The following is a 24641-nucleotide window of genomic DNA, read 5'->3' as shown; positions in this document are numbered from 1 at the left end:
CACCCTCTGTTAAAAATTCTTGGCTATGCTGCTTCATTTATGCACTTGTGCCATGTACAGGTAAATGTGGGTACTACACAATTGTCCTTCAAATGATCTTGTGAAGTACTTCTGTGTGGCTGTACTTAGAGTTGGATTTCTGTGTGCTTGGAATGGGGAAAGCCCAGGGGAGCACTAGACTTCCATTTCTCCTCTGGAAAGGACTCAGCTTTGTTTTTGGAGGTTGGATAGTCTCTACCATGTGATTCAATGGAAGTAAAACGTCCTCCTTTATCTGGAGCCATATGATAACCTTCAGAAGTACTAATCTCTCCTTCTCCTTTCCACCACAGGCCTTGGAGATCAGTGACCACTACCCAGTGGAGGTGGAGTTGAGCTCGTCCAGTGTGCACTTTCACCAGAATTGGCTTTTCATTCTTATGGCTTTAGTTTCTGCTTTTGCTCTCGGATGTTTTGAACTCGCCATGCAGCACTAGTGACAAAACACAACAAGCAGAGAAAGATGGGATATACTCCAGTAACTTCTTCAGGTGGGATGAGGGGGTGGGAAAGAAGGGAGATTACAGGTTGGAGGCTACACTTTGAAATGGCAAACCTTTGTGACAACAGCACAAAACATCTCCCTCCTTCAAAAGTGCTGGAGATAGCATGGTTACTGACCAAAAGGACCCCTTCTTTCTTTACAGAGTGGTGCTTTTATATCATTTATAATACAATCACACCGTCCATGACTCCTGTGGAGTTCTAGCACAAAATAATGATTCATTGAGAAAGCATATTTCATGCTGATCAATGTCCACTGCTGTTCATTGTAGACTATTTCTTCTCCAAATTGTGCTAAAGGACACTTTCGCTCAGAACCAGACCTAGCTTGACTCCATACTATGTAATGTACCTCACTCCTGCCTTATAGTGCCCCCAGGGCAGGATTAACCCCTTGGTGGACCCTTGACAAAGCACATTGCGCCCCAACCATAATGCAAGCCGCCTTGAATGAATTTCTTCAAAAAGACAGTAAATAAATCCTAGTTAAAAAAAAATAAAACTCCCAGAAGCAGAACCCAGTGTTGTTCTGACTGTAGAGAAGAACTGGTACTGGTTGTATTGCCTGTGGACCAGAGGATAATGTATAAGAGATGGAGAGTAATGAAAAACCTCTGAGGCAGCAGGGGCTCTGGTAGCCCTTCTCCCAATGCTTTACACTTCTGTCAGCAACTGACTTACCAGGGCAAAAATGTGCTGTGGGAGCCATTTAATTAGCACATATGAGAGGGACCCTCCTAATTTTCTAGGCCCTAGGCATGTGCCTAGTTTGCCTATGCCTTAATCTTGCCCTGATGCCCCTTGCTATTTCAGTAGTGAGACACCTTAGTCATATCATGCATTACACCCTGCTGTTTCAGTAGTGAGATCTACACACAGTCATACCAATACACCTCTATTTTTTCCTGCAGCACCCCTTGCTATTCCAGTACCGAGTCTTACTCACAGAACTCTGCCAGTGCACCTCAATCTTGTCATGCAACACTCCCTGCTTTTACAGTACTGACAGCCACACACAGCGCTCTGCCAATGCACCTCTATCTTTGCCTCCAGCACCCCCTGCTGTTCCAATAGGAAGTTATACACAACCCCCCCCCCCCCCCCCAGGTACTAGATCTGGAACCGTTGGGGTCAATATTTAGTGCTTTCTAACTGGGCAGGAGAGATCCAGAACAGATATTCTGAGGTACTTACCTGGCCAATGCTGCTGAATATTGGCTTTGACCATCAGGGCACTCTCTGGCTAGTGGCTGGGGGCACTTATCCATCCCCTTCTCCTCTACTGCTAATTCTAGACTCCGTTCCTTTTGTCTTGCTGCACCTCACACCTGGAATAGACTTCGAGCCTGTGCGTCTAGCCCCGTCCTTGGCCGTTTTCAAGTCCAAACTTAAAGCCCACCTCTTTACCACTGCTTTTGACCCCTAACCACTATTCACTTACCCTGTCCTTTATCCTCACCTATTTATTTCCTTACCCTTAATCGTTCTGTCTGTTTACCTGTCTTATCTAGATTGTAAGCTCTTTGAGCAGGGACTGTCTTTTTGTGTATGGTGTACAGCGCATGCTTATGCCTTGTAGCGCTATAAAAATGATAAGTAGTAGTAGTAGAGCAGGGCTGCCAAGAGACACAGCTGGGCCCCGGACAGGACTGCCGCCCCCACCTCACCTGGGCTGCCAAACTGCACCATGCCCCCCCCCCCCAACATTTAGGCCGCCCCCCAACATTCAGGCCACCACCCCTACCTGCTCCCTTTCCTTCCTGTGTCTGACTCAAGGAGGTTTGACTGCTCCTCCCTCGGTCTGTCATCTCCTGCTCCTGTGTGCCGGGACCCAGATGATTCCATTAACGCGATGACCTGGGTCATCATATTAATACAATCATCCAGGTCCTAGCAAACAGGAGCAAGAGACAGACAGACCCAGAAGCAGGCAGGCAAGAAGAAGCTTGCTGGCACCGGGACCACCTTGGAGGCCAGGCCTGGGGACTTTTGCCCCCGACCCTCTCTTGGCAGCCCTGGAGCACAGTCAAGGTGGACCCGGCAGTTATTCAGACATCGCTGGTATTCAGTACCAGTGGCTGGATCACAATCTGGGCAAGCAGGACCACAGAAAGAACTTGCCCTGAGTTATCTGGGTACCAGCATTGAATAACCATCAAACCTAAATAGCTTCCAGGGACCATGAAAATCCTGGATATTCAATGCCACTAGATCTGACACTGAATATCTCCTCTTGCAATGGAAAGAGTTTACGGTTTATTATTTGATTGACTGTCCTTCGTTAATGAAAAGAGGAGAAAATTACGTATTGTGGACCAATTCAGCCAGCAATAGTCAGCCAACGCTTTAAAAAATTGTTGACCACTGCGGACTCAATATTGACCTGATTATTTTCTTCACTACAATCATTGTTCACAGTACACAAACTAGATTACAAAGATTTTATCAGAAAATATGTTTTATAAATACATGATTTTTCTAAGTGCCTCTTGTACTGCTTATACGGGAAGTTGCATTTATACTGTTACAACTGACAGCTCTGATGTTATGTATGTGTGTAAATAAAGCAGATTCTAATCCACCATGAAGAAAGCTGCGTGAGCATTTATTGAAATCCAGGTGATGTTCGTTGCCATAAAATAGTGTTAGATCAAGCAGCTCTAAAGTGCAAGTAAAAATCGGTTGGTTTTACTTGCACTCTTCTTTCCTTCAGATTATTGAAGGATGAGCTCCCATAAAATATGGCTACTCGACGTTACAATCCCAATATCCGACAATCTAAAAATTCTGGGTGTAACGTTAGACAATCACCTAACTCTAGACACCCACGCAAAAGCCATGATGAAGATGGTCAACATGATTTGGGTACTGAAAAGAGTAAAACCATTCCTCCCCCAAACAACTTTCCGCAATCTGGTACAATCCACAGTACTCACCCATGCTGACTACTGCAACAGCATCTTCATTGGTTGCAAAGCCCAAATCCTGAAAAAACTCCAAACCGCCCAAAACACGGCAGCCAGACTCATTTTTGGTAAATCACGATTTGAAAGCGCAACACCACTCCGCGAAAAACTCCACTGGCTCCCTATCAAAGAACAAATAAACTTCAAAGTCCACACACTGATCCATAAGATCCTACATGGAGACTCTCCAAGTTACATGACCAATCTAATCGACCTTCCAGCCAGGAACGGGTCCATATCTTCGCGAACATATCTCAATCTTCACCTCCCCAACTGCAAGGGTCTCAAATATAAAACCTACTACGCATCCAACTTCTACGTCATAGGCAGCCAATTCTGGAACGGCATACCAAGATACATCCGAACAACCACGAACACCTACCCTTCCAAAAGCTACCTCTTCAAACAAGCCTACCCAAACGACCCAACTTAACTCACGAACCCAATCCACACCACCTACATTAACCATAACCCATTCTTCCCCCCATATTCTCTTTCCTCTCATCCTTCTCTATACAACTGTGTTATTTATGGGATACTTTGTACCCATACATTGTGTTATCGTTAGATTTGTACCCAAACATTGCGTTATCTCTGTGATATACTGTACCCATACACTGTAAGCCGCACTGAACCTGCTATCGAGCGGGAAAGAGCAGGGTATAAATGCTACAAATAAATACCTTATTTTTAACTCAAACCAGAATTTCTAAGATTCTTGGTGTCTTCGCTGCAGTTCTGTGGTCCCATACGGAGGAAGTGACCTGAATCTCATGGATAGCAGCATCACTGTGTGGCTTTAATAACGGGTATCCCAACTAGCAGAGCTGGATTAACCATTAGGCACACTAAACAGTCATATAGGGCAGCAGCTGCTGGGGATAGGAGGTAGGGCAAGACAGCAAAGAGCAACTGCAATCAAAGCAGCATGCCACACAATTCAAAGTGAGGGAGTGCAGGTAACCTTTCAATTAGGTTATATAGGCAGAAACACTGTGCAAGGAGTAAAAAAAGATCTTGGTGCCACAGAGCAATTTGCACACAATTCCTCAATGCTAGACCTCAGCCGAATCAATCATAGAAAAAAAAACCCTTTCTTTTTCTATTTTATCAGTCTTTGAATCCAAATAAAGTGTACTTAGCTTCAGCACTCCTCTGGATAATAAACAAACATGGCTTAACTGTAAGATTTCACCCCCCCCCCCCCCCCCCCCCCCCCCAATTATTCTGTGTTGTTTTCAAAGCCTTGCTAACTAGATCTGGGTGCAAGGTGGCCTGTTTGTGACCCCCACACTTCTACAGACCCCAAAGCATGTTTACATATTTAGTGTGATTTGTTGGGTAAAGTCATGGGAGAAGGGGACATGGACCTTTTTACTGAGACAGATGTGTGTGGGCAAGAGATGGTTATACAAGATCTTAGGGAGTGCATCGCAGAATGGAAAAAAAACTGTTTTTTTCCCTGTATTTTTGCTGACCAATGTTAAGGTCATGTTTAGGGTAAGATACTATACAAGATGAATTTTATAGGTTACTTTGTTACAAGCTTTTAGAAGATAAGTATATGCATATAGAATGGTCCAATGTAATTAAGATAATTTAAATGGATATTTAGATTTACTCTTGGGTCAAGATTTCCTGTGTTTCATAGTTTGAAACCACATTGTATCTGGATAGTGAAAAGGGTAAGTTAGAACAGTCTGCTAGCTTAACCACAAGGGCAGCAGCAGAGGCATAGCTAGGTTCTGATGTCTGGGGGAGCAGACTTTTGTACAATAGGCGCCAGACATGGCATAGTTTGACTGTTTCATTTTTGGGGGCAAAGGGTGTAGCTTGGCACATTTGCATATTCATTTGCATATGTACATCTCATACATAGTCGTTAAGGCTATTTAAAAAAAAAAAAAAAAACACACACACCAGACTAAAATGCTGAATATGAAGTCAGCATATCAAAAACAATAAGGCCAGACACTTTATGAAATAACACAAAACCCTACAAAAAGACACTCAAAATCTATACAGAAAACTTAACACACAAGAGCCCTAACCCACCTATGAAAAGACACTGGACCCTAGAGCACCAATATACCTGCTACTGGAAAATGGAGCATGCTGGACTGTTTACACATTCCTACACAAAACAATACATGCTAGCAGAATTTGTCACCTGTCACATTTGCAGAACACGGACAGACCCTCATGTGATACAAAATAGGGAACCACAAAAAACATGCCCACAAAAATGAAATATAGATCTCTTCAAGAAAGCCAGACTCTGTAAGCAGTGCAAATACTGGTAAAAGAGAAACAGAAATGTATTTTCTCCTGTACTCTGCAAAATACAATACAAAAAAAAATGTACATTTCACAAAGCAGGCACATCTTAGTCCTTAAAAAGCATTAAATAAAAAGAATGTTTTGTTTTCTACCTATGTTGTCTGAGCATTTTCTTCTAGTTGGGCTGGTCCCAGTCTCTTTTCCACTTTTCATGTGTCAGTCTGCTCCTAAATTCTTTTCCAGGTTGGCTTTTCCTTGCACTTCTCGTCTTCTTCCTGTCCTCTGCATCTGTCTACCACTGATCTTTCATTTTATGTCCCCCCCCCCCCACCCCACATACACACTTTTCTCTCACTCTTTAGTCCTTAGTATCCATCTACCTACTGGCTTTGACCATCTCCCTCTCATTCCCTTTCCAGCACTCCCACTCCCCCCTCTATCTCTCCCTTACCCAGTCTCTTAAGTTCCTCTCCCATCTTTCACCCACTTCATTAGTCCCCAATTCCCATCCTCTCTGTACTCTCTTTCTCATCATCCACCCTCCACTGCATCTCATCACCCTATCGGTCCCAGCTCTATCCATGTCGCCTTCCCTCCAAGGTCACTCTTCTGTTACCCTATACCCCATGCCCAATAGCTTCTCTTTCACCATCTTTTTAACCCCTTCTACCCTAACTCAACTCCCTTCAGAAACTCATCCCCTTCTCCTATACCCCTCACCAGTACCCCAATCCCTTTTCAATGCCTCTTATCCTCTTTCCAGTCTTCCAGGTCATTCACATTATTTCTCAACCTTTCCCCACATCATCTCCTTTTCTTGCCCTTCTTCTTATATCCCTATTTTCACATCCTGCTTCTTCCCCTCTCCCACCCCCCAGTCCCATCTACTGCTTCTTCCCTCTGCTCACCACCCCTCCCAGTACCATCAATCTCCTGCTCCTTCCCTCTGCCCCACCTCTCCCAGTCCCATCCATCTACTGCTTCTTCCCTCTGCCCCAACCTCTCCCAGTCCCATCCATCTTCTGCTCCTTCCCTCTGCCTGGATCCAGCATCTCCTCATTCCTCCCCTTGTCCCCCCTCCAAAGGTCTAGTATCGCCTCCTTCCAATCCCATCAAGTCTGACATCAAGGTTGAAGAAAACAGGAGATGGGATGATGACATCAAAATGTTAAAGCCAATAGTCTATGTTTCCCCTTTCCCCGCGCAGCCATCTAGTACGTTCAAAACAAAGCAAGCAAGCCTATGAGCTGCTACATCCTTGTTGTCGTTCTTTATTGTTGGTAGCATTTTAATTTAATCTCACTTATTTTCAAACATGCTGGCTTGTGCAGCATATGGATGTACACAGAGGAAGTATTGGTTTAATCGATTAGAGTACTAATTTGTTCTACATTTTAAATCTGTGTCATTTGGAGGGGCTGGCTATAGGGACACCCCCTGTATTAATGCAGAGATGTTAGTAAAGGGCCACCAAGTTACCAAAACAGACATCAGATACAGATGTGATTCCATGTGCCCCAATGGAAAGAGAGTTTAATTCTATTTCCATTTAATTTCAATATATCCCATCTTTACAACACTAGGCTTCCCAAAGGCAGATTACAGAAACAGATGAACAGTTAAAATCAAGACCAAGAAACAGGGTATTCTCACTGAAATTTCTGCATCTGTATTGTATAGAAGAGTGCAGAAAAATGAGCACAAAATACAGCGATAACTGCTTGTTTCTACCAGCTTCCCATATCTAGATTTAAATATCATGAAATAAAAATTGAACATCACTAAAAGCTGTTTTAGTGATATTCAATTTTTATTTCATGGTATTTAAATCTAGATATGGGAAGCTTTCAAATAAATGGAAAAGCTGTAAAAAAAAAAAAAAAATCCAAAAAATAAATTTTGTCCTCCACCTTTTAAGGCACCCATCCAGCTACAACAGCTCTAGACTTTTTACATATGGACGACCACACACAGGAAACCCCTTCTTGCTAATAATCTTTTTGCTATTGTTTTCAGTAGCGTTTACTATTGTTTCCTTCTTCTCTCCCCCCCCCCCCCCCGGAGTCAAACACCGCTTTGTTTCCCCCTTCTCTTCTCCTCCCAAGTCCAGCACTGCTTTGTTGCCCCCCTCTCTTTCTCCCTCCGAGTCCAGTGCCGGTTTCTTGCCCCCCCTACCCGGACCTTCATCAAAGCTGCTTCATTTACCACCAGCCCCGCCCCTGCAGCGATAGCACGCCGGCGTCAGTCAGACTCACATCCTTCCCTCGACCATCCACGTCCCGCTCCTCTCAGACACTTCCTGTGCGTGCGCGAGGGACTCGCGAGTCGTGACGCTAGCAGGGCAAGGAATCTGAGCCCAGTCCAGCGTCAATCAGGCAGGTTTCAGGGCACGCTCAAAATAGGCATGACAGTTGGGGAGGGAGGAGAGGGAAAACTGAAAGTGGCATTGGGCTGGACTGGAGGGAGGTGTCATGGAACGGTGGGGTGGGAACTAAGGGAGAAGACAGGGAGAAAGTGCAAATTTAAAAAAAAAAGTGTCTGCCCCGCCGATTCAAGACATTATAGGCGCCATTTAAAAAAAAAAATCCGTTTAGGGGAGCAACCGCTCCCCCTGCACCCCACCTAGCTACGCCACTGGGCAGCAGGTATATAGTCTGGATATGTGACTTGTAGCATGAGGTGTGTTTAGAATTTGTGACAGAAGGTATGGTGGGAGAGAAGTTACTAGTAGGTGGATGAAGATAGCATGGCTTGTAATTCAGGCAGGTGGAATAGTGTAACTGCTATTCTAGGAATCAGGGTTATGAATTGATAATTGATAGGCTAAAAGTCAGATATGTGGGATTAGGAAAGTAGATGATTGGTTAGTGGGATGTGCTAAAATGGTAATTAGTTTCTGGATTATTGTATAACAGGTACTAAATCTATTGTATAAAAATTAAGGAAATCTATGTAGGATGGACTTCCTGATTTCCATGGCAGGGAGCTGGCATGGACCCAGGAAAGTCTACCTCATGTCTTTTCTGTATTTCAGACTTGCTTGAGCTAGTATGTACTTCTTAGCAGAATAAACTTTTCTTTTTTATGTTACTTCTGAATGAGTATTATTTGTTTTAGTAGTGTAAGAAACAAAAATCCAAGAGCATGGGTGTCCTGGCAGTAAGCAGTTAGGGTTTAGCTAAGGTGGCTACAGACTCCAACAAGGCTCTGGCAAATCAATGACCACTATCCTGTAGAATTGGATTGTAAGGGACCATGAGCTCTGAAGGGACAAGGAATGTTATAGCATCTACTATTAAAACTGCCGCCGCAGCAGCACAAGCCACAACCAAATGGACAAAAAAAACTTCAATACTGTCTTTTGAGTATGTCTGATTTCTTTTGATGCACTGAAATAATTATTTACCCATTACTGGAGTCTATTTTGTCTTCCTGCATCATCATTCTGTACTGTGACAGGCCATCAGGGCCATAAACGTTTCTGTACTCAGTTACCCAATATAGTCTCCCTTCCCCCCCCCCACCCCAAAAAAAAACACAACCAAGAGCCAACATCCAAAATCTTTATTCAGCCTTTTATTCTATCCAGTCATTTCTGACTTCCCCCAAGCACATGAGACTCAGGCTGCATGCAAGGCACGCCACTTGTTAAGGGGACCCCGGCTGGGAATATACTTCACACCACAGCCATCAGGGATAAGGCGCTTCTCAGTGACCATGGTTTCAAAGTCATTGGCATTGAACTTTGTGAAGCCCCATTTCTTAGAAATGTGGATCTAAAGGAGAAGACAGACAAGTTATGGTCAACACAGCATTCATTGGAAATTATAAGCTGGCGCAAATAAGCAAGTCAACAGACCAAAATTTAAAATATGGACAGTAAGCTACACAAACCAATAATCGCTCTAAACCAGGGGTTCTCAACCCAGTCCAAGCCAAGATACCCATAATGAATATGCATATGATAGATTTGCAGGCAGTCTCCACTGAATAAAAATTTACCATATGCATATTCATTGTGGGTATCCTAAAACTCTGACTGGCTGGGTTGTGAACCACAGTTCTAAACCCAGCTGCACCAACATCACAGGCCAAAATACAGCTACTCTCCCAAGCTAAATTCAAGTCAGAAAACCTGGCCACAACTAGTCCTCTTTCTCAAAATGGACTACTACACCTTCTTCACCACCAAATGCATAATTTGATTTTCAAAAGAAGCCACATTGAAACAATATTCTATTGGATAATATGGGATATAAACGCTGAAATAACAAATATAAGTAAACTAAAAATATATAGATACGGGTACGTGCACAAGGCCAGACTGAAGTCTCAACTTCAAAGTGAACAATTATTTTAACCAGGTTACTAAGACCTTGGTGTCAGTGTTACTGCGCATGAGTTTGGCAGTTTCTGTAAACCTATCCAGTGCCTCAGCTTCCAGTTCCCATCCACATTACATGGGAATGGCTGGAAAAGAGAAAAGCTTGTCTCCGAGGTCCCTTAGAGCACTCTGTAAATAGGACAGAGCACTTACACAACCAGGGAATGTCACTGTATGCAGCCATTGCACACCATCTCCCAACAGGAAAGGCAGGAGCTGGTCGGCTTAATTGACTGCAAATAGAAAGCAGTTTTAAAGAAAGATTGTAAAGGGGTGTGCAGATGTTATTTTACCATTTCCAGAAATAAAGGTAGTAATTACTAAAAGGGTGCCAAACTTTGTTAGTTCCTTGCTTTTGTGGAAATTTTAATTAAGACTTCCTGAAAGATTTTCTATGTTAATTGTTTCTTCAAATGCTCAATGAGAAATATGGGGGAAGCTGCTAAGACTCAATAGGAACCTGCCTCAGTTCTTTCTAGCAAGAGAATCATCACCTATACCATATATAAAATTAGGGTTGCCTGGTCCGATGCCTCACCTTCTGACGCCCAGGAAACTTAAACTTTGCACGGCGCAATGCCTCAATCACATGCTCTTTGTTCTGAGTCTTGGTGCGGATAGACATGATCACCTGACCAATGTGCACACGGGCCACTGTGCCCTGGGGCTTACCAAAGGCACCACGCATCCCAGTCTGAAGCCTGTAGGAAGAGAATGCACAACAGCCTCATAAGGTCTTTTCTGAGAGATTTTACAGCCTTGCACCTCAAGGAAAAGTAGAACCAAATATGAGCTGCCTAATTCAATTTTCATATACAACCAAAGACAGGCAAAAAATGAAGTCAAAACTGTCTCCGAGGTCCCTTAGAGCACTCTGAAAATAGGACAGAGCACTTACACAACCAGGGAATGTCACTGTATGCAGCCATTGCACACCACCTCCCAACAGGAAAGGCAGGAGCTGGTCGGCTTAACTGACTGCAAACGCACATTTGGGAGAACTAAGGTTTCAGCTCACCTGTCAGCACCAGCACAGGACAACATCTTATTGATGCGGATAACATGGAAGGGATGCAGGCGCACTCGGATGTGAAACCCATCCTTGCCACAGCTCTTCACCATGTACTTATTGGCACAGATACGAGCGGCTTCCAGAGCTACAAAGACAGAGAAAATGGGTAATCAGTACGCAAGGGCATCAGGATACAGCCCAAATCTTAAAAGTCATAACACTAATCAATGTTTTGGGTGCATGTTTTAACCCGTTCTGTTGCTCTATTTCACTTTACCTACTAAAAGCAATTGTGTGAGCTGTATGAATCAAGTCAGAGTCCTTCCCCTTACCTTCAGATGACAGCTGCTCATATTCATCAGATACCATGTGTCCACACAGTGGGAACTCATCTACCTTAGCCTTCTTCCTGCCCAAGTCAAAAATCCTGATCTTGGAATCTGAGGATAAGAAAAATAAAAACCTTTGAGATGCAACAGTACTACTACTACTACTTAACATTTCTAGTGCGCTACTAGCGTTACGCAGCACTGTACAGTTTAACAAAGAAGGCCAGTCCCTGCTCAAAGGAACAGTAAGGAAGAAATCCTCTCTGTCACCTGTCAAGGTACTTACCTAGATATATACCCTACTTTAGTAGTTGTAAATTCAGTTCAAGGGCTGGGTAACCACAATACACAAATGACCCCCCTCCCATCAAGTCACACAGATAAGCAAGTGCCCCACAAATATTCACTGTGAAGCTCCCAAGGCCTCACAAACAGACTGACATTGCTGGTTTACTTAGAGCCCAGGAGAGAGAGAGAGAGACCCCGAGACCCACTAAATCCATGGAAATGATGCAGCGAGGGAGATGTTCTCTGCCTGTAGAGATGTGTTGTCAGCAGTACAGGAGTGAGAAATAAGCAGGAACAAAGTCGTGCCCATCAGTAAAAAAAGGAATCACCGCCCAACCACCGGAGAGAGCTGCGGTACCGAGCCCGGAGGGTACGGCACATGTGTCAGTGCCCCCTCTCTCAGAAACTGCGTCACTATCACGACCGACTGGAAGAAGGCCAACCATCCAGAAACAGAGGAGAATCCAAAGAACACACGTGCTGGGGTGGGATCGCCAGCAGAGAGGGAGCTCCACATGGCCTAGACCCCTCATTCAGAAATGAGGTGGCACACTACCCCTAGAACTGGGTGATGCCCTCCTGCCAATAAAGGAGCCCCAGAGGCGGCCTCCACACCCGAAACAGCCAGGTACCATAACCCTCGAAAGAGTCATCTTCCCATCTTAACACCGGAGAGCATTGAGAACCCCGAGAACAAGTGGCTACTTCCGCCAAATCCTGCAATTCAGTCAACATCCGGAAAGGGAGCTGAGATCCATCACCAGAGATGAGGGTGTGCTCCACTGGCATAGGTGGAGATGTGCTCCCTTCCCAGGACTGGAAAGAGCTTGCCGCGCCCCCCCCCCCCCCCCCCCAGTGTGCTCTCCAGCACAAGATGAAGTGCACCTGAAATCAACTAAGGGGTGCCCTCCACAGCCAGACAGAACTATGCTCAACATGCAGAGACGGAGTCCCCAGGCAGAACCAGAACCAAGCCCCAAAAAGAAGTAGTGTTCCAGAAATACATACCCAAAGAGGGAGGCACACCCTGAGAGAAACAGTGGCATGCTCAGACGTCAAGCATGGAGAAGCCCTCCATACACATAAACGAAGCCATGCCATCCAACCAAAGATGGAACCGTACTGCTTCCGCATAGGAGATTTTTTTTTTATTTATTTTTGTTACATTTGTACCCCGCGCTTTCCCACTCATGGCAGGCTCAATGCGGCTTACATATTGTATACAGGTACTTATTTGTTCCTGAGCCAATGGAGGGTTAAGTGACTTGCCCAGAGTCACAAGGAGCTGCCTGTGCCTGAAGTAGTAATCAAACTCAGTTCCTCAGGAACTAAGTCCACCACCCTAACCACTAGGCCACTTCCCCACTTCCTATATCCAGAGCAAACTGGGAGACAAAGGCAGAGACAAAGGAGTGCCCCAGCGTAGAGATGGCACCCCTCTCTACTGCCAGAAACGGAGATGTGCTCGACAACCAAAGAGACATGGAGCCTCATGTCCCAAGTGGCAGATATGCCCTACAGACTGAGACAAAGGCTGGATGCAGCAATGGAGAGGAGGACTAAACCCCCTATAACAGGTCATGCCCCACATGCAGAGCAGAGGTGAGGGAGTCCCCTCAACCATAGAAAAGAGCCTAGGATCCAGAGGCACCTGAATGGATTCATCTAACAGATATTGAGGGGGTTTAGGCTGTTGGGGGAATCAGTTGTTGAGAGGTTAGTGGGGGGGGGGGGGATAAAAGGGTTATAAGCATAATGTTAAAATAAAAATTAAATTGTTGCATTGTCATGTGCTGGAGCCAATGGCTCGTTGTTATGTTTGAGATGTTATTTCAATAAAAATTCAAAGTTTAAAAAAAAAAGAGCCTAGGCCCCATCCAAAGCAGGAAATGTGACCCACTGGCAGCGCAAGCCTCAGGCTCCATATGCGGAGATGGAGGCATGTTCTATATCCAAGCCAGAGCCTCACTCTACAGCTAAAAAGGGCAACACATTCCACCACCAAAACACAGTCATGCTCTATATCCAGAGTGGGAGCCGTGCTCCACTAGCAACAATGGACTAGCAGAGGTGGAGCCATGCTCTGGATCCAGCAATAGCGCGCCACACTAACCAGTACAGCTGGGTCATGCACAATATCCAGCGAGAGAACCATGTTCCCCACCCAACTGCGCTCTACTAGCAGAGGAAGACTAGCAGAAATTGCATTACAGCCAGGGATGGAGCCAAGCGCTACATCCAAGACAGCGCAGAAAGCCAAACACCACTGCCAGAAACAGAGGCAAGCTCTCAGCCAAAAAGGGAGGCTCCCCTACCACCAGCGAAGGAGCCGTGTTCCTTAGCCAGAGCATCCTATATCCACCGGAGGAGCCGTGTGCTATAAACAGAGAAGGCATCGCTGGGGACAAAAATGCCTGAGGCCTTGTCGCTGCCTAAACTATAACCAGGAAGTGTGCAAAGTCTGAATCACCATGGTCCGCCAGCAACTCCCCTCCCGCAGTGGAACTCCAGCGCAGATACAACCTCAGCACAACCAAAACTAGTAGCAGTTGTGTCCCACATATGAACTTGAGGATCAGCAGCGACAGACACCGAAAAGAGGACAGCCAACAACCTACAGTGGGGGAAATAAGTATTTGATCCCTTGCTGATTTTGTAAGTTTGCCCACTGACAAAGACATGAGCAGCCCATAATTGAAGGGTAGGTTATTGGTAACAGTGAGAGATAGCACATCACAAATTAAATCCGGAAAATCACATTGTGGAAAGTATATGAATTTATTTGCATTCTGCAGAGGGAAATAAGTATTGATCCCCCACCAACCAGTAAGAGATCTGGCCCCTACAGACCAGGTAGATGCTCCAAATCAACTCGTTACCTGCATGACAGACAGCTGTCGGCAATGGTCACCTGTATGAAAGACACCTGTCCACAGACTCAGTGAATCAGTCAGACTCTAACCTCTACAAAATGGCCAAGAGCAAGGAGCTGTCTAAGGATGTCAGGGACAAGATCATACACCTGCACAAGGCTGGAATGGGCTACAAAACCATCAGTAAGACGCTGGGCGAGAAGGAGACAACTGTTGGTGCCATAGTAAGAAAATGGAAGAAGTACAAAATGACTGTCAATCGACAAAGATCTGGGGCTCCACGCAAAATCTCACCTCGTGGGGTATCCTTGATCATGAGGAAGGTTAGAAATCAGCCTACAACTACAAGGGGGGAACTTGTCAATGATCTCAAGGCAGCTGGGACCACTGTCACCACGAAAACCATTGGTAACACATTACGACATAACGGATTGCAATCCTGCAGTGCCCGCAAGGTCCCCCTGCTCCGGAAGGCACATGTGACGGCCCGTCTGAAGTTTGCCAGTGAACACCTGGATGATGCCGAGAGTGATTGGGAGAAGGTGCTGTGGTCAGATGAGACAAAAATTGAGCTCTTTGGCATGAACTCAACTCGCCGTGTTTGGAGGAAGAGAAATGCTGCCTATGACCCAAAGAACACCGTCCCCACTGTCAAGCATGGAGGTGGAAATGTTATGTTTTGGGGGTGTTTCTCTGCTAAGGGCACAGGACTACTTCACCGCATCAATGGGGAGAATGGATGGGGCCATGTACCGTACAATTCTGAGTGACAACCTCCTTCCCTCCGCCAGGGCCTTAAAATGGGTCGTGGCTGGGTCTTCCAGCACGACAATGACCCAAACATACAGCCAAGGCAACAAAGGAGTGGCTCAGGAAGAAGCACATTAGGGTCATGGAGTGGCCTAGCCAGTCACCAGACCTTAATCCCATTGAAAACTTATGGAGGGAGCTGAAGCTGCGAGTTGCCAAGCGACAGCCCAGAACTCTTAATGATTTAGAGATGATCTGCAAAGAGGAGTGGACCAAAATTCCTCCTGACATGTGTGCAAACCTCATCATCAACTACAGAAGACGTCTGACCGCTGTGCTTGCCAACAAGGGTTTTGCCACCAAGTATTAGGTCTTGTTTGCCAGAGGGATTAAATACTTATTTCCCTCTGCAGAATGCAAATAAATTCATATACTTTCCACAATGTGATTTTCCGGATTTAATTTGTGATGTGCTATCTCTCACTGTTACCAATAACCTACCCTTCAATTATGGGCTGCTCATGTCTTTGTCAGTGGGCAAACTTACAAAATCAGCAAGGGATCAAATACTTATTTCCCCCACTATATGTCCTCAGTTAATCTAGCCTACTGCTGTGGCTCCCACAAGAAGCACTGAAATAGCGCTGCAATATAGTGGAGAATCAGGGAGCACTGTAGCTTCCAGAAAACCAGGAAATATCTAACCGAAGATGGTCATGCATGGGGTGCCACCCAGCTATCATTGGAACCCGTTGGGGTCCCATGGGAAGTCCAAACACACCAACTGATGTGCAGGCACTACCAGCACAGAGCAAGAATCTGGGGCCAAAAACGCAGCCAGTCAAAACACACCAGTTCCACCAGTATAGCAAACCCACCGGTCGCTCACGCAGACAACACAAAAAAAATTCCTCCTCGGAATAAGCCAGGGGCCAACCTCCAAAGGTCATATCAAAGACATCATGAAACCACAACTTGCCACCTGCAAGGGTGGCAGACGCCGGCCTACCAACAGAGTTGCCCTGACAGAAATCCTACCCACTTGCCGAGGCGACCTGGCAGCCCATGTTGCCCAGCCCGGTCCCATTACTGAGTAGGGACTGATGAACAACAAAGCAGACCCAAGACAGGTGCTCACATGACTACCAGGGCATGCGTGAAACAAGCAGGCCAAAATCCTAGAGAATAGTTAGAGAGAATTCCCACACCACCAGGCGACAGGAGAGAGGAAATGTTAAACGACTTCACAGAAAACGGAAGACCTGACCCAACAAGAGACATCCTCAGGGGTCCACCACAAGAACCAAGATGGCTGGCAAAGAAGAGTATGCTAAAACCCCTCTGAACGGGAAGCCACCAAATCTAGCCGTAGGCCCCTGTGAAATCAGTTGGGAGACGAAGGAGAAACGCCCCATAGCAACCGGCATTACCAGCATCAGTCTGGAAACTCTGCAGGAAGCAAGCACAAAGACAGCACATAAGCTCTTCAGTGACTCAGGACATCACTCTGCTGAAGGAAGCACTGTCCAATAAGCAGAGACAATCCCCTACTCCACAAAAAGCCACTGCAGTCGAAGTATGCTGTTTCATTCTCTCTGTTGTTTTTTTTTGTGAGGAGAGGGCAGGAAGTGGCAGGAGCTGAGGGAGGGAAGGGAGCTGGCACCACCAGGCGTACCCCTAGAATAGGCTGACATCTCACCTAGATGCCCCAGGCTCAACTGAACTTGGAAACCCAGAACAGGAGCAAACCAGAAGATGATGATGCCAGGAGCTTGTGAGAGACCATCCATCAGTCTGCTGGAGATACAGCACATTAAACTGAGCTCTGTCTTATAGGATAGTATGCTCCTTGGCCAGTCAGTATTCTCTATCTCCACCTGCTGGTAGACAGTCACAACCCACAAGTCTCTGCTGTTGATGACAAGGAAACCTCAATGTACTTGTTGATATTCAAAGAAAAAAAGGTGGACTTACCAGGGACACCTCTACAGAAACGGGACTTCGGGTAAGGCTTGTTCTTACAGTATCTGTAACTAAATAAAATTTCCAAAAAAAGTGCAATATTAAAAGAACAGAAAAAAACTTTTCCAGATATGCAAGAGCTGCATCAAAATATAAAAAAATATCACTGAAGTCAGTACAGTGCGAGCGTTGTAGAGGCTTGACCTGTGAACAGAAGCTGTGGGATCAGCCTAGACAGGAATGAGGAGGCAGACCGGATAAGCCATTATGTGCCATCATTCACCATGTTACTGTCTTACTTTATCATAGGTTCACTAACATTTTGTAATATGGATGTAGCGCCTGGGAACATCTTACTTTACCTAGGATTTGTGCAAATCCAAAAGGTTTCTGAGGGATTTTCTCCTTGCAAAATATCATACGAGTTTGGACAGCTCATTATTGATTAGTGTTGAAACGTGTTTGTATAGATTTACCTAATCATTACACTAGTCACTACTGCACAATTTTGCATAGTACACTGTACTGCCCCTAGTAACTTAATGTATGATTGTCAGCTGCATTAGATGTTGGTACCCTTTTAAAATAATGCTCAAGGCGAACACAAGGATCATTTTTATGGATGAAAATGTATGATATCAAAAACAAAAGAACCATTTGAAAGATGGCAAAATAGTAATAGCTGTTTATATCAATCAACTGAAGTTCTGAAATCAGAAATAAAGATCTGCCTGCAAAGGTTTTGAAGACAAACAGTAACACCGGGGAGCTTTTCTTAATAGCAAACACATTGCTTCAACCTGCCAAAAAAGGAACAACTGTTCTCTCTCTGTTCTTGACATCTCTGCAACATTTTAGTAAATAAAATGGAAGCTGTCCAATTCTTTAACTCATTTGCCTCTGCCTTCACACACGAAAACTGGATGTCGTACCCAGTTGCAGAGAAAAAAATACCCATGTGGTAAACTAAAACAAAATTTATTCAAGGCAGGTAAATAAAATCAGCATATAAAATTTTCCTCTAACCACCCAACATGGCCATGTTTTACCCTCTAAAGGGCTGCGTCAGGGGCTTAACATGAAGCCAGCAGGAACAGTCCAATGTTTTTCCCTGTCTGGTTAGTGCAGTGTAGCACAAAGAATAAGGCTCACAAGCAGTGAGCTGTCTTTTCCAAACAGCTGCAGTCTGACATACAGGCCGTTCACAAATGCAAATTACTCAGTCCCTCAGGGTTCCCCTATTCTTTTTAACGTTTTAATGACTAGTTTGGGTAAGCTTTTTAACTTGTCTCTAAATAATATGTATCTATATGCAGATGACAATTTTTCATCAGTCGTCCAGTTCCATTGAGGATAATACTGCAACGATAACTAGCTATTTTAATAAGATGGAACAATGAGTGTCTAGATATAAGTTGAAGCTAAATACCAATAAAATTAAGTTTTTGTGCCTTACCCCTCCAACTAAAACTTTCCTGAGTTCATCTTTAATTATTTTGGGTACTTCTTTTGTTTTGGAAACTTGAGGGTGCTCGGGATAATCCTGCATAATCATTTCAATATGAAGTTTCAGATACAGCGCATAAAAAATATCGCAGATCAGGACCAATTTCAATTGGTCGTTCAGGTGTTGGTATTGTCTCAGCTTGACTATATATGGGTCGTTCAAAGACCTCCTTGAGGTGCCTACAACATTTACAAAACACAACAGCAAAACTGATTTTGTTACACCTTCGCTAAAGAGCCTGCACTGGCTCCCTTGGAGGCTCAATGTAGGTTCAAGCTGTGTACTTTAAAGAATTCTCTATGGTAATGCCCCTGAATATTTGGTCTCTTTGAGGTGCCTACAGCTTTTACAAAACACAGCAACAAAGCTACAGATGGCATTGATGGGCAGACTGGTTAGGCCATAAGGTCTTCTATCTTGCTTGATCTTCACTTGTTTCTGTATATGCTTTATTTTATATGGGTTTTTTTTAATAGGTTAACAGTAGACCACAAACATTACAACCCATCATATCAGAAGTCCATAAACTATCATTTTTACAGCTCTCATTCTGTCACAGATGGTTCTCTTTATATACCTTTAAACAAGATTCCTCCTCCTTCAGTAACTTGATGCCTAATTATGTGTCATTTGCGCACTTAAATACTAGCACTTTTGGGTGTAAGTGTACACGTGTGTGTGTGCTCAGCACTAGTCTCTAAACGCATACAACTTGTTTGGAAAGAAGATGTTCACAGGGGAGAAGCATACATTTACGCATGTAACAATTATAGTAAAATGTATATTCTCCTACAAACCATTGCTGGATCAGTGCAGATTACAATCATATTAAAAGAACTAGACTAATGGTAGAAAAACTACAATTTTAAAGTGGCATCACAGACTTCTAACCAATAGATCAAATCATTACCCCAAATACAAAGAAAATAAATAACACCTTTAACATTTTACAAAAATTCAGGTAATCGGGTATTAGTGTCAAGAGGCAATGAGTTCCCGCACTAAGCAGATCTACAAGCAAAGGCCATTACATGAATAGATTTATAATTCGCATTCCTTAAAGTTGGAAATGGTAATGCTCTTTGGTTAAATCAACACAAGGAGTGGGTTACTAGAACCAACTGCCAGCAAAACTACCAAGTATTCAGGGGCATTACCATAGTGTATCCTGTGGATTAAAGTACATAGCTTGAACCTACACCGAGCCTCCAAAGGGTGCCAGAGCATTAGCAAAGGTGTAACAAAATCTGGTCTTCATCCTTTCAGATCCTACACGAAAGGATTAATATTTCCAAGGATTAATATTTCCAAGCCCTCGCCTTTCCAGGGAGTTTCTCTCCTTTGGCCTCTCCCTCCCGAGCCATTCTTTCGTTCTTACACCAGGATCAGCTCGCCCTCTCTCTATCCCGAGCCCCGTATCCCAAACAGCGATCAGCTAAACCCACCTTGCCTAACCCTGTCTCTTCATTCTGTATCGTTTGTGCCGATGCTTTTACAATATAAGCACACACAGTCCCGACCCTATATATATTTTTTTAGTGTACTCTCTCTTCCTTTCCCCTCTCCCGGGCCTTGCGCACATGGCGGCGACAGTAGATGAGAACACTCACCAGCGGGCGGGACGGCGGCCCATTGCTGCGGGCGATGGTACCTGTAAATACACAGAAGCAAGGTTAAGAAGCCAAAAGAGAACGAGAAGAGAAACCAAAACCAGACGGTGACACAACAGCTCACAGAGCCACCATTACCCACCTCGCAGTGAGAAAAATAGAAGGAAAGAAAGAGCGCACAGCGCATGCGTCAAAGCAAAGCCTTGTCACCTACGTCAGCACCGGCTCGCGCCTGTGCACGATCCTCACTTCCTGCTAATGCGCCTGCGTACGTCTTTCATCTAAACGGGCGAAACACCCAAGGAGGTTCAAGACGGGTTGGCGTAAAAAAGTTGAAGCCACTTAGGTAAGCCTTTGTTTCCTCTTCCCCGCTCAGACGTCATCTAGTACACTCAAACAAAGCAAGCATTCGGACTTACTAGTTATAAATATAGTTTAAAAAGGAAAGCATTAATTAAGTTGAAACTGGGAGCATTTAACATCTTTTTTTTCCTGTGCCTACATTAAAAAAAAAGATGGCATATGGGAACGCTCCTTTTTGTTTTGTGGAATGCAGTAGTATATTATAAAAATGCACTTGCTTTTTTTATTACTACTATTTCACAGATATTTATTTATTTATTTATTTATTAGGATTTATTTACTGCCTTTTTTAAGGAATTCACTCAAGGCGGTGTACAGTAACAATAGATCAAACATGAGCAATAGACAATTACAACAGTAAAAATATTCAAAAACAATACAAAGTATGGCATGGTGTACTATTTACAATGATAAAGTATATATCTGACATCCAAATAATTATAGTTATGAGTGATGCACAGTTTAAGTGAGGAAAAAACCTCAATTACCAAGGAGAACTCCTATGTTGGACAGCCAACTTAAGGGAGCCACCTCAGAATCATCACGGGCTAAAAACCTTATCATTTCACACTTGAGCCTGATGCTTAAACCTTAGAGGCACTAAGTTGCATTAATCTTGCACTTATCTTAGGACAGCTGTCAAGTCGTATCCACCTTCCACGGCCCAACTTCGGCCCGAGTTTCGGTGACTGCCTCAGGGTCCGTGGTCAACCGACTAGCTGTATTCATTAAATGCACAGAAAATAAGGACTGCAGCATTTAATGAATACAGCTAGTCGCTTGACCACAGACCCTGAGGCAGTCACCAAAACTCAGGCCGAAGTCGGGCCGTGGAAGGTGGATACGACTTGACAGCTGTCCTAAGATAAGTGCAAGATTAATGCAACTTAGTGCCTCTAAGATTTAAGCATCAGGCTCAAGTGTGAATTTAAGAGGTTTTTAGCCCGTGATGATTCCGAGGTGGCTCCCTTAAGTTGGCTGTCCAACATAGGAGTTCTCCTTGGTAATTGAGGCTTTTTCCTCACTTAAACTGTGCATCACTCATAACTATCATTATTTGGATGTCAGATATATACTTTATCGTTGATAATTTATTGAAGACTATCCAAGCCCTAATTTATTATTATTTAGAGTACTATTTACAATGTCAACACAATATGTAATAGAACATTATAGGTGATAGCGAAGGATAAAGCAAAGATGTAACACATAGAAGGGTAAGAAAGTAGGAAGAGTTAGAAAGTAAGGTGATTGATTTAAAGAAAGTTGCACATGAGGTCAGAGAAATGGTTAAATGTTATCTTAGCTAGGGTAGGAGTGGATAAACATGTCCTGCTGCAGTATATGCAGCCTGAGTACTCCTTGTGTGTGTGAGTGAGACTAATGAGTTATGTATTGAATAATGAGTTAGGGGCTTCCTTCATACAGAAGTTCTGTCCAGAGGCAGTCTAAATGTGCCTCTTCTGGTGGATGCATGTGATAATATTTGAATAACAATTTATACTTATGGCTATGATTTCTGAACAGGCTGCATCATTAAAGGGCAATGTCTTGATTTTGTGTGTTTTTAACTTGTGCAGGTTTTTTTTTTTTAATGGCCTAAAAAGATAAAAGCACAAAACCTTGCTTAAAATGGTATTTAAAAAAAGAAGAAGACATTTTTCTTATTTCAAAAATGGTTACATTTGCTATTCTGATTTGGGATATTTTGTGCAAAATGTCCAAAGTCTGACTTAGATGTCATATCAAAAATGTCTGTCAAAGTAACCTATATCTTCATGATAACTATCAAAAATGTTACATTATTGTCATTATATTAATATACCCAGCTCAAGTCCACAAATTAGGGAATCCAGTAGCACACAGGAGACATTTTTAAATAAGTCTTTGAAGAATTTGGCCTCAGAAAAAGAATTGCCTCACTCATCCTCTTTCATGGATGCCCTCAAATCTGATCTAATTATTCTCAGAACAGAGAACAACCTCTCAGCATTAACTTGGGTCCGTGGTAAAGCACTAATCAGCAGAGTAACATCTCTGACAATTGCAGGATACAAAGCAATGGCCTTTTGCACTGTTAGTTTTGATGAACGATCACATTTTTCAACTTCTTTTAGTGCAAGTGAGAAATTAAGCTGACATTTACTCAAATTTGTTTGAAGGAATCCTTTTTCTCTGCAGAGACGCTTTGTATGCTCTTTCTAATCCAAATATTTATCAAAATCAAATTCATCCTCACTTGATACTAGTGCTGCAATTTGCTACAATGTCTTCAGCCTCCTCAACTTTTCCCTCCTGACATTCCTGCAACCCATTCATGCTAACTGCAACCTCACACAGAGCACCTTTCCCTTTAGTCAGCTGTTCATCATCCAGAAGAATATGGGTGCATTAGGTGTACATAAACAGCTACCAAAAGAATCTTATTTTCTAATAATTGTGCTTCCCTTCATTTCATTGAAGCAGAAATGCCATCTGCAATTAACCCTCCATTTTGGGACAGATAAAACATCAGGTTCTTCCACTTCTTCAAGAATGTACCTGGCGTTAAATCCTCAGCATGTAATTTTTTAGTCACTGTAAGTGAGTGATGAAGCAACTCTTCCATCCTGTCACCTGTGTCCACTGACTTCCATTTAGCATCACTTGAAGGTTGGCCATGCCCACAAGAAAGGGTTTCAAATCAAGCAAGCGCTGAATCATTACGTAGGTACTGCCCCAGTGTGTGGTTTGATAAATAACTGTCCCTTTTCTGGCTCATCTCTTCAAAATGGAATCAACTTTAGGTGTTCTGGAAGCAATAACTATTTTCCTCACCTTGTCAATCAGAGCAACAGCATGTCCTTCTTGCAGACTATCTCTTATTGCCAGCCACAGTGTGTGCACAACACAGTGCATGTGGTGAATTTGGGAGAGTTTTGAGGCAGCTACAACAAGATTATATCTACAAGGCAGGGGCATAGCTGCTATGGGGCCACGGGGGCCCCCATAAATTTGGCCCTGGACCCCCCCTACCGACGCCCCTCTCAACCCCCCCCCCCCCACGCCAACCTGCCGTCACCGTCTGTACCTTTGCTGGCGGGGGACCCAACCCCCCCGCCAGCCGAAGTCTTCTTTCTGCTTTTGTTTCTTCTGAGTCTGACGTCCTGCTGCACGTACAACGTGCAGGACGTCAGACTCACAGAAACAGAACAAAGCCTTGTGATCTGCAGGGCTTCATTCTGTTTCTGTGAGTCTGACGTCCTGCACATTGTACATGCAGCAGGACGTCAGACTCAGAAGAAACCAAACACAGGAAGAAGACTTCAGCTGGCGGGGGGTTGGGTCCCCCGCCAGCAAAGGTACAGACGGCGATGGATGGCAGGCGGGTCGAGGGGGGTCAAACTTGTTGGAGGTGGTGCTGGCGGCGGGGGGGGGGGGGGGTGTCGGCGATGGTGGTGGGGAGGTTGCCAGCGCCGGGGGTAGGGCTAAAATGTGCCCCCTCACCTCGGCTCTGGCCCCCCCTACTGCTGAAGTCCAGATACGCCCCTGCTACAAGGTCATCATTTTGTTGTTTTCAATAGCAACTTCAGCTTGTTTCTCAGTTGCAGAAGCATGCTCTTCAATGTCAAACATTCCTATATCTCTGAAGTGTTCTTTTAGCTGTTGGTTACTTTCATTGTCTGCATTCATTAGTTTAATTGTCAGTTACAATACATAGCAATTGTTCTTTTTTATGTTCAAAAACTTACAGAAACATTTTCACTAAGAACTGGAGAAACTTGCTGGTGTGAT

The 24641-nt window shown here is 44.2% G+C and overlaps 2 protein-coding genes and 2 non-coding genes across 11 annotated transcripts in view; 1 reads left to right on the top strand and 3 right to left on the bottom strand.

Moving 5' to 3' along the window:
* Positions 1-1623, top strand: part of DNASE1L1 (deoxyribonuclease 1 like 1) — a 110722-nt gene extending 109099 nt beyond the window's left edge. For all 8 annotated transcript variants that reach the window (XM_030194134.1, XM_030194130.1, XM_030194132.1 and 5 more), the window contains one exon: positions 333-1623. In XM_030194134.1, coding sequence (XP_030049994.1) covers positions 333-476 — 144 coding nt within the window. In that variant the 3' untranslated portion in view covers positions 477-1623. The remainder of the gene's footprint in view (positions 1-332) is intronic.
* Positions 1624-9338: 7715 nt separating this feature from the next.
* Positions 9339-20706, bottom strand: RPL10 (ribosomal protein L10). Its single transcript, XM_030194129.1, has 7 exons — positions 20647-20706; positions 20505-20545; positions 17400-17458; positions 11518-11625; positions 11192-11330; positions 10712-10874; positions 9339-9565 (listed from the first exon to the last, which is right to left on the bottom strand). Exons 1-7 carry the CDS (start codon positions 20689-20691, stop codon positions 9410-9412), a joined length of 711 nt encoding a protein of 236 aa, XP_030049989.1. The 5' UTR covers positions 20692-20706; the 3' UTR covers positions 9339-9409.
* LOC115463922 lies at positions 10275-10412 on the bottom strand. Its single transcript, XR_003941179.1, has one exon. It is a non-coding gene; the product is annotated as a small nucleolar RNA SNORA70 (small nucleolar RNA).
* LOC115463923 lies at positions 11020-11157 on the bottom strand. Its single transcript, XR_003941180.1, has one exon. It is a non-coding gene; the product is annotated as a small nucleolar RNA SNORA70 (small nucleolar RNA).
* Positions 20707-24641: the final 3935 nt, after the last annotated feature.

This window comes from Microcaecilia unicolor, chromosome 2, assembly GCF_901765095.1.
Source record: "Microcaecilia unicolor chromosome 2, aMicUni1.1, whole genome shotgun sequence".
In the NCBI taxonomy this organism is placed as follows: Eukaryota; Metazoa; Chordata; class Amphibia; order Gymnophiona; family Siphonopidae; genus Microcaecilia; species Microcaecilia unicolor.
The sequence above is the reverse complement of the archived record's forward strand: the minus strand, read 5'-3'. Positions and strand labels throughout refer to the sequence as shown.